The sequence below is a fragment of the Oncorhynchus clarkii genome, chromosome 3 (assembly GCF_045791955.1).
Source record: "Oncorhynchus clarkii lewisi isolate Uvic-CL-2024 chromosome 3, UVic_Ocla_1.0, whole genome shotgun sequence".
Taxonomy (NCBI): Eukaryota; Metazoa; Chordata; class Actinopteri; order Salmoniformes; family Salmonidae; genus Oncorhynchus; species Oncorhynchus clarkii.
In genome coordinates, this window is record NC_092149.1 from 14,588,980 (window position 1) to 14,599,794 (window position 10,815).

At 41.2% G+C, this 10,815-nt stretch overlaps 1 protein-coding gene across 1 annotated transcript; it reads left to right on the plus strand.

Annotated features, from left to right (window-relative positions):
- Positions 1–3,759: 3,759 nt before the first annotated feature.
- On the plus strand, positions 3,760–10,685 carry LOC139388563 (large ribosomal subunit protein eL18). The gene is made up of 7 exons (XM_071135300.1): positions 3,760–3,851; positions 4,577–4,663; positions 4,882–4,989; positions 7,987–8,085; positions 8,448–8,571; positions 8,876–8,945; positions 10,553–10,685. The coding sequence occupies exons 1-7, from the start codon at positions 3,849–3,851 to the stop codon at positions 10,626–10,628; spliced, it is 567 nt and encodes a 188-aa protein (XP_070991401.1). The 5' UTR covers positions 3,760–3,848; the 3' UTR covers positions 10,629–10,685.
- Positions 10,686–10,815: the final 130 nt, after the last annotated feature.

The window sequence follows — 10,815 nt, forward strand, 5'->3', positions numbered from 1 at the left end:
CACTTAACCCTAATTGCTCCTGTAAGTCGCTCTGGATAAGAGCATCTGCTAAATGAAAGCAAATATATATATATATATATATATATATATATATATATATATATATATATATATATATATATATATATATATACTGCTCAAAAAAATAAGGGAACACTTAAACAACACAATGTAACTCCAAGTCAATCACACTTCTGTGAAATCAAACTGTCCACTTAGGAAGCAACACTGATCGACAATAAATTTCACATATGGTTGTGCAAATGGAATAGACAACAGGTGGAAATTATAGGCAATTAGCAAGACACCCCCAATAAAGGAGTGGTTCTGCAGGTGGTGACCACAGACCGCTTCTCAGTTCCAATGCTTCCTGGCTGATGTTTTGGTCACTTTTGAATGCTGGCGGTGCTTTCACTCTAGTGGTAGCATGAGACGGAGTCTACAACCCACACAAGTGGCTCAGGTAGTGCAGCTCATCCAGGATGGCACATCAATGCGAGCTGTGGCAAGAAGGTTTGTTGTGTCTGTCAGCGTAGTGTCCAGAGCATGGAGGCGCTACCAGGAGACAGACCAGTACATCAGGAGACGTGGAGGAGGCCGTAGGAGGGCAACAACCCAGCAGCAGGACCGCTACCTCCGCCTTTGTGCAAGGAGGAGCAGGAGGAGCACTGCCAGAGCCCTGCAAAATGACCTCCAGCAGGCCACAAATGTGTATGTGTCTGCTCAAACGGTCAGAAACAGACTCCATGAGGGTGGTATGAGGGCCCGACGTCCACAGGTGGGGGTTGTGCTTACAGCCCAACACAGAGAACATCAAGATTGGCAAATTCGCCACTGGCGCCCTGTGCTCTTCACAGATGAAAGCAGGTTCACACTGAGCACATGTGACAGACGTGACAGAGTCTGGAGACGCCGTGGAGAACGTTCTGCTGCCTGCAACATCCTCCAGCATGACCGGTTTGGCGGTGGGTCAGTCATGGTGTGGGGTGGTATTTCTTTGGGGGGCCGCACAGCCCTCCATGTGCTCGCCAGAGGTAGCCTGACTGCCATTAGGTACCGAGATGAGATCCTCAGACCTCTTGTGAGACCATATGCTGGTGCGGTTGGCCCTGGGTTCCTCCTAATGCAAGACAATGCTAGACCTCATGTGGCTGGAGTGTGTCAGCAGTTCCTGCAAGAGGAAGGCATTGATGCCATGGACTGGCCCGCCCGTTCTCCAGACCTGAATCCAATTGAGCACATCTGGGACATCATGTCTCGCTCCATCCACCAACGCCTCGTTGCACCACAGACTGTCCAGGAGTTGGCGGAGACCCCTCATCCGCCACCTCATCAGGAGCATGCCCACGCGTTGTAGGGAGGTCATACAGGCACGTGGAGGCCACACACACTACTGAGCCTCATTTTGACTTGTTTTAAGGACATTACATCAAAGTTGGATCAGCCTGTAGTGTGGTTTTCCACTTTAATTTTGAGTGTGACTCCAAATCCAGACCTCCATGGGTTGATACATTTGATTTCCATTGATCTAGGATGTGTTATTTTGGTGTTCCCTTTATTTTTTTGAGCAGTGTATGCAATAAAATGCTAATTAATTACTTACAAATTATACAATATGATTTTCTGGATTTTGTTTTAGATTCTGTCTCTCACAGTTGAAGTGTACCTATGATAAACATTACAGACCTCTACATGCTTTGTAAGTAGGAAAACCTTCAAAATCGGCAGTGTATCAAATACTTGTTCTCCCCACTGCATATGTACAGTACCAGTCAAAAGTTTGGACACACCTTCTCATTCAAGGTTTTTTCTTTAATAGTACTATTTTTTACATTGTAGAAAATAGTGAAGACCTCAAAACTATGAAATAACACATACGGAATCATGTAGTAACCAAAAAAGTGTTGAACCAATCAAAATAGATTTTAGATTTTAGATTCTTCAAAGTAACCACCCTTCGCCTTGATGACAGCTTTGCACACTCTTGGCATTCTCTTAACCAGCTTCACCTGGAATGCTTTTCCAACAGCCAACCAGCTTGAAGGAGTTCCCACATATGCTGAGCACTTGTTAGCTGCTTTTCCTTCACTCTGTGGTCCAACTCATCCCAAACCATCTCAATTGGGTTGAGGTTGGCTGATTGTGGAACCCCGGTCATCTGATGCAGCACTCCATCACTCACTCCCTTACATTCCTGGAGGTGTGTTTTGGGTCATTGTCCTGTTGAAAAACAAATGATAGTCCCACTAAGGGAAAACCAGATGGATAGCGTATCGCTGCAGAATGCTGTGGTAGGCTTGCTGGTTAAGTGTGCCTTGAATTCTAAATAAATCCCTGAAAGTGTCAACAGCAAAGCACCCCTACACCACCCCACCTCCTCCTCCATGCTTCACAGTGGGAACCACACATGCGGAGATCATCCGTTCACCTACTCTGCATCTCACAAAGACACGGCGGTTGGAACCAAAACTCAGACCCAAGGACAAATTTCCACGAGACTTGCTTGTACTCGTGTTTCTTGCCCAAACAAGTCTCTTCTTATTATTGGTGTCCTTTAGTAGTGGTTTCTTTGCACCAATTCGACCATGAAGGCCTGATCACGCAGTGTCCTCTGAACAGTTGATGTTGAGATGCGTCTGCTACTTGAACTCTGTGAAGGATTTATTTGGGCTGCAATCTGAAGTGCAAATAATTGTAATGAACTTTTCGTCTGCAGCAGAGGTAACTCTGGGTCTTCCTATCCTGTGGTGGTCCTCATGAGAACCAGTTTCATCATAGTTTATGGTTTTTGCGACTGCACTTGAAGAAACTTTCAAAGTTCTTGAAATGTTCCGCATTGACTGACCTTCACGTCTTAAAGTAATGATTGACTGTCATTTCGCTTTGCTTATTTGAGCTGTTCTTGCCATAATATGGACCTTGTCTTGTACCAAATAGGGCTATCTTCTGTATACCACCCCATACCTTGTAACAACACAACTGATTGGCTCAATCACATTAAGAAGGACAGAAATTCCAGAAATGAACTTTTAACATAGTTAATTAAAGGTTAAATAAATAAATTACTAAAAATAAAAAGACGTCACACCTGTTCATTTAAATGTATTCCAGGTGACTACCTCATGAAGCTGGTTGAGAGAATGCCAAGAATGTGCAAAGTTGTCATCAAGGCAAAGGGTGGCTACTTTGAAGAATCTCAAATATAAAATATATTTTGATTTGTTCAACACTTTTTTGGCTTACTACATCATTCCATATGCATTTTTTCATAGTTTTGAGGTCTTCACTATTATTCTACAATGTAGAAAATAGTACAAATAAAGAAAAACCCTTGAATGAGTAGGTGTGTCCAAACTTTTGACTGGTACTGTATATATGAGAAATGCATTTTTTTCTCTCTCAAAGCTGGAACTATGAATTCTGACACAAAAACATACATATTTAAATATTTTATAAAGTAAAAAAATAAAGAGCCTGACAAATTACAAGAAGAGAAGCTAGTTCAATGTTCTGTTCTGTTAATAAAATTGGCTATTAATTGTATGTAAATCACATGGTAAAATATAATAGACTACTGTATTTTGAAATGTAATTTGTTTTTCACATAGTGGTTTTATTGGTTAGAAAGTCACTTCACACTAGCCTATACACAAATGATGAATGGATTAAATTAATTAACGAATAGAATAACATAAAATATAAATATAATGACTTTTGGACGACGTGATGATCACACAGGAAGTAATAGCAAAACAGCCAACGAAAACGCGTGTGACCTCCGTAATCGCGGAGATGTGTTTATCGCGAGACAGCGACCCTTCCTTTTTCCTTTCCACTCTGAGTCTAAGATGGTAGGTACAGATTCTGAAAACATCGTTAATGCTCCGACTTGATAATCTAAGTCCATCCTCACTTTTACAGTAGCACAACTCAACCATCTCCATGTAAATATTTACCTTGATGTCTTTGGTTTGAATTCCGAATGGTATTGAAATACTATTTGGCGTTTTAGCGATACGATTCAGTCCTTCACTACCGGGGGTTAGCGTCACAGTAGCTAGCTTGCTACCTGGTATTTTCACTAATTACTGAAAGACTGCGTGTAATTTAGACACAAGATAATGGTACTGCTGTTCGAGGAATGTCGGTAACTTTTGTATCTTCGTTTTGAGGCTTTTCCAAGTCCGAATGTATCGGATATCTGTCTAGGTTGATGCCCCTAAATGAAAACGTGCTATTTGACCAGTGTTGGTGAACTATGTTACTCCACTGTCTCACTAGTTAGCCGCTGTGTATGAGACTGCAACGTTATGCTAAACGGTATGCCGCCAAATTCAAGTTGGGTATGAATGATTTGTGTGCTGTTTAGGTATGAGTTACACAGACCACGTCTACTAACGTTACAGTCGTTTGAGGCCTAGCCATAAAGCATAGGGTTCAGAAGCATGCAACGGTACTTTTCCTGGCACAGTGATCAGAAGTGTCATTAACAATGTGTAACTAATGATTTGGTTTTCAATTGATCAGTGCGCGAATGGCAAGTTTACATGCATTTACCTGCACCATCTATTCACAGGGAGTTGACATCCGACACAACAAGGACCGTAAGGTGCACCGAAAGGAGCCCAAGAGTCAGGATATCTACCTGAGGCTCCTGGTCAAGGTAAGTGTCACAACCTTTATACATTGATTCAAGTTAACATTAAGGCATTGTCATGTAAACAAGTAGTCCGACAACTAAGTTGTTGATTTTACCATCTTAATGTTATACTTTTTTTTGTTAATTGTAAAATCTATGCAGCACATAGCTCAGAGTAACCCTTGTTAACATTTTACATTGAGTAGTCAATACTTTATAAATGTTTGTTCTCTTCCCCAAAGCTGTACAGATTCCTGGCCCGTCGCTCCACTGCTCCCTTCAACAAGGTGGTCCTCAGGAGGCTCTTCATGAGCAGGACCCACAGGCCTCCGATATCAGTGTCTCGCATGGTGAGTTACATCAATCTGTCCCTTTGCTGTGTTTTTAACCTGCTACAGAATCAAATTGCTACAATCAACTAAATTGAATGGCAGTAACGTTCACAGATTCAAAGACTTCAAAGGCAACAGTACAAGTGGGAGGACAACTTCAGCTGGTACTCCTGCTTATGCCTGTTGCGCTACCAAGCTTTATTGGTGCTTTTGACACTTCCTTGCTCAAACATTCTAGTTATGATTCTCTTTTGACCTTTGACTCCTATGTCGTTGTTAATATACCTTCTGATGATTTGTTATCTTTGAGTGAGCTGGAGATCTTTCCACCTCTCATGTGACTTCTTGAACATGTCCCATTTGGGGTGGCAGGTAGCCTAGCGATTTTAGAGCATTGGGCCAGTAACTGAAAGGTTGCTGGTTCCAAACCCATTAGGTGAAAAGTCTGTCATGCCCTTATTGCTCCTGTGTCTGCTAAATTACTTAAATGTAATGGCACAGTTTCCCAAATGCATCTTAAGACTAAGTTCATTGTTGGAGCTTTGTACAAGCTCAGCGGTTTCCCAAAACCATCGTTACTAAAATTGGACTTGAAACCGCTCATTATTTACTGAGTGTTTGTCGTTGGATTATTTTTTTGCCCATCTGTGTCACTTTATACACAAGATCTCCGCTAAACATGGAATCAAGATGTTTCTGACCGCAGATAACTTCAGAACAAAGTTGACTACAAATACGAAGTTGCAAATGTCTTTATTGTTACAAATGAGCAAAGGATAATAATATTTTTTTTTATCTTGCAATGGAAACCGAGAGAACCGCATTAAAACAGTCTAAGGGGGATATAAGTGGTATCACTGAGTGGTCATGACTTCAAAACCAATTTATACTCTATCATACTAACACTGTCAAATCCCAGCTGTACGATACCAAGGGTCCTACAGCTCATTAGGGATGACAGTTCTACCTTTTTTTAGCACTATAGGGACGATCAGAGGTGATAAAGAACATACTCCCTAGGCTACCGTTCCTTATGTCCTCTGTACCCCTTCAATTCTCTCAGTACTGGTTTAAAGAGATGTGTAGTTTATTTTCTGGCTTATTGTGGAAAGATAAGAAACCAATAATTAACCATACACTGTCCATGTCAAGAAGCAAGGATGGATTAGCTGTTCCTGTTTATTTGTATTACTTGTCTTGTGACAGTAATTTAATCTCTATATCATCATTATGGTATTACCCCAAGTGCTACTGTAAGATAAGCCACTTGAGTTTTCATGTGACGTGGCAAAGATACTTCATAAAGGTTATCTATGAAGCATCCCTCATGTCCAATATGGAACAACCCCTTGTTTACTACAGGGAGAAAGACATTGGCTAATATTACCTGGCTATGCCAAAACATCAGTCAGGTGGGGCAGGTCATAAGGGATGGTGATGTCAAACCATTTTAAAGAGTTGACAGCAGAGTTTGGCTTAAATAATATGGCATTTCTACCTTATTTGCAACTTAAATCAATAATCTATTTCCTCATGGTGTTGATGTGGGATCTAAGCGTGATGGACAACAAACTAAGGGGTGCTGCTAATGGGAAAGGAACGATTTCCACCTTATACAAGCTGGTTGGTCTCTCCTCCCCAAACAGCAACATCCCTACTCCGTTACATTGGGAACAGGACTTGGGTGTATCTCTCACTGCAGTACAGTGGGATGCAATATGGAAAAACATTGATATCCAACTAACTGTAAGGTATAAAATTATTCAAATGGTCTTACATAGGCTTATATTACACCTCACAGGTTGAATTTTTTTTTGTTATCAAAGCCTTTCAGAATTGTATTGGCATGGCTGCGGTGAGGTTGGTACACAAATGCATATTTTATGGAAATGTCCAGACGTCAAAAGATTTTGGACTGAGGTAGATATGTTGTCTGTCCTTTAGTGTGCCTGCTAGGAAGTAGGGTGGACAATATCCAACCTAGAACCACGCAACATATCACTGTACTGGCTTTCCTATCAGTCAAACCAACAATACTTCTGAATTGGAGAGAGTGTAAACCACAGTGCTTCAGCATGGAAGTCATGGATTTGTTGACTATGGAAAGAGTGTCATCGGCCCTCCAGGACTATGATAACAGTCTAGACTCTAGCGGGTCTCTGGGACATTTATATGTAAATCAAAGAGCCTTGCCTAATATATTAATACTCTGTATGTGTTTGAACTGTACACCCCCCCCCCCCAGGCTTGAGTCCAGCCAGGTCACACAGGATAGGATAAAACACAGGCTACATAGCGTAGCCTAGTGGTTAGAGTGTTGGACTAGTAACCGAAAGGTTGCAAGTTCTAACCCCCGAGCTGACAAGGTACAAATCTGTCGTTCTGCCCCTGCACAGGCAGTTAACCCACTGTTCCTAGGCCGTCATTGAAAATAAGAATTTGTTCTTAACTGACTTGCCTAGTTAAATAAAGGTAAAAAAAAATATATATATGCCTATTTCAGTCATCTAAATTGATTTGACGTTCAATTAGTTATATTTTTATAATTGTAGGTTTTTGCCTCAATATTTAATGTGTAACGGGCAATGATGACAAATCTTATTTGGTGCATTTTTATTGGATTAGACAAAACTGCCTAAATATTTGTAGTCAACGGTGGTAATATCCCTCTAGGGTCTGATCTGTCGTCAGTATGATTTGAATGGAGAAAGTTGATCTGAGAGCTGCGCTGCCTTTCTTTCGTTCCGATCAGTATTGAGGCAGCTCCAACCACGCACTTGTGAACGTTCTCGCAGTGTTGTGTTTTTGGGATACTCGTGTTACATATTCGCCAGTTTGTAGGAACGATGCATCCAATTAACCCTCGTTAGCCTAAGTTCCATTGCTATTGAGAAACCGGGACAATGTCCTTCCAGGTTTATTGATATGAATACATAGAAAAGTGAAAGCATCTTAGTATTTATCTTTACCCTGTGGCGGTTGTCCCTCGTCTGAACTATTTGACGTCCTCTTCAGATCCGTAAGATGAAACTGCCTGGTCGTGAGAACCGAACCGCAGTTGTCGTGGGAACCGTCACTGATGATGTCAGAATTCAGGATATCCCCAAGCTCAAGGTAAAGATTGTTTTAACTTACTGGATGCCTGTTTGGGTCAGGCTTTTGCTCCAGCACTAACACACCTGGTTTAACCTGGGGTGTATTTATTGAGGAAACTGTTTAAGAGCAAAACTAGCATTTCTATTGGACAAATTCAGGTAGGTCCCTCCGTTACCTTTGCTTCCGTTTTAAGAAACGTTTTACAACAATTGGCGGAGTAAATACACCCCTGACAATTTTAATCTGGTGTTGGGCTACAACAAAAGCATTCACACCCTGTAACTAGGTAGCTCTTCTGGACTAGTGTTAGACTACTTCACTGAAAATGAATTAAGTGTTAACATGAGTTGCTAAACGTGCTCTGTTCTCCCTTCCCTTAGGTGTGCGCTCTGAAGGTAACTGACGGCGCTCGCCGCAGGATCCTGAAGGCCGGAGGTCAGGTCATGACCTTTGACCAGCTGGCTCTGGCTGCCCCCAAAGGACAGGGCACCGTGCTGCTGTCAGGTAAGAACACTGCTAGTTTGAACGATGTTCAAGTTTAAAGTTATGCTGGGAATATTCTATTGTACCTTTGCTCTACAGTCCTGTTACTGTTATCACCGCCACAGTCGGATTATGGCTAAACCCTGCCTGTTTCTAAAATTTCTCTTAAACCTAACCTTAACCACACTGCTAACCTAAATTACGGCCAAAAAGCTAATTTTGTGTTCATTCATTTTTACATCATAGGCAATTTTGGCTTTGTGGCTATTAAGTAGTGACAGCCCTGTTACTCTGGTCTGAAACTCACTTGTTTTCCTTCTTTCAGGACCCCGTAAGGGCAGAGAGGTGTACAGGCATTTTGGAAAAGCCTGTGGAACCCCCCACAGCCACACCAAGTGAGTATTGTACCCCTTTCTTGAGATTGCTGCTCTCCTAGGGTTTCATTCAATATCTATCAACGTAGAGAATGTTTTCCAAATTGTTTGAAAAGTTCGTTCCTGTTTGGTTTTCAATGAAAATCACAAATGTTTTTAAACGGAGGACACTTTCTGAATATTGAGAACTTCGATAAGATGTTTTGTTAGTACAGGGGCTTGTTGTGGAGAGCCCTTAGAATGAGGATACTAGATGTGCATTGTGTAGAGAAGGACAACCATGTTTCTCTTGTCATGTAGAAACAATTGTCAGTTTGTCTGAAATGTTCTAATCTATATGTTGCACCTGACTGAATTATCCCCTGAGCCCAGTGTTAAAAAAATGGCAATTGAATTCATTGTTCAAATTTATTATTTCAAAACTGGTAAATGAGAGTTGGGTCCTCTGTATAGGGAAGATTTGTTTTTGCGTTTTTCAAAACTCAAAAGGCAGTGATTAGGGTTGTTTTTAGATGCCGATAATCCTGATCCCACCGGAACGGTGCATTCAGGGTAGGTTTATAAAGGTGAAAGGCACTACAACCAAGATATGTCAATATAACTAAGGTGAGGAGGTTTAAAATACTCTTAGATCTAAATTAATTTGACTGCAGTATAGGTACTGAATGTGGCAATTTGTTTGTATTGAGAAGTGTCAAATACAGGTATGATTTCAAAATGGGTCATCCACGTGAATCATGTAGATCTGAACTAAATTGGGGGGGGTGTACATGTTAGCAGTGATGGTGAGAGCGGTGTGCAGACAGTGATTGTCCTTCTATTATGTTGGATTAATGAATCTTTTCATTTCGCTTGTAAGAACAAGAGCACAGGCCAGTCTGACTAGGCTTTGCAGTCAGGTAGACTGAGAGAGACTGCCATAAAGGGAAAAGGAGCACAGTCACGCGTGCGACTTTACATCGTTGAACATCGCAAGTAACAAAAATGTTGTCACCTACAGGGGTTGCAGGTGTAATTGCAGGGTACAGTGAAAATCTTATGATATAAATACAAATACCACTATATACATTAGTTTACTCCTCTCGGGTTCCCTATGACAGTTTAGTGGTAGTGCCATAACCTGTCCAGTAGATGGCGAGGTGTAGGTAGGCCTGTTCAAAGCACTGGACATCTGGATTCAGTGATCTTGATGTTGTGGCCTCTTGATCAGAATGATTCATCTGATTTTTTTTTTTTTTTTAACGTCCAGATTGATCTTGAATTGCAAAACGGAGGATTCCAGAATCTGGATCATTCTGATCAAAATATAACGTTTTTGGTGTAGAACAATTTGTTGAACTCAATGTTTATTTACAAAATATTAAAAATGTATGCGCCTGAGATCCACTAGATTCACTTTCTCCAACCCAGTTATATCATATCGGTGATTACTTGAAGGAACGGAGAAGGAAAAATGCATAATTTAAATGCATCAGGCCTAGCTGTATTTTGCTAGTTTTCTCCCCAGACTATAGCTTTGGTTTACATTAAGTTGATAGACTGGCAGATTTGCATTATCTGCAGAATCTAGGAAGTGGTTTGAAACACTTATAAACACTGAATTAATGGCATATCCTTCTCTCCCTCAGGCCCTACATTCGCTCCAAGGGCAGGAAGTTTGAGCGTGCTCGTGGGCGCAGATCCAGCCGTGGATACAAGGCCTAAAGTCTTTTTTGTTTTCCCTGGAATCTGATACAAATAAAGATAGCGATATAAAATGAATCGATGTCTCTGTCTATTTGGTTTTTTTTTCAGAGCTTTGTTGCGCTTGCATAGTACTTCACTCTAGACATTTTCTTGTGCAAACCTGATGGACAACTTGAATCAAGCTACTATTACTATTCACTCCTAG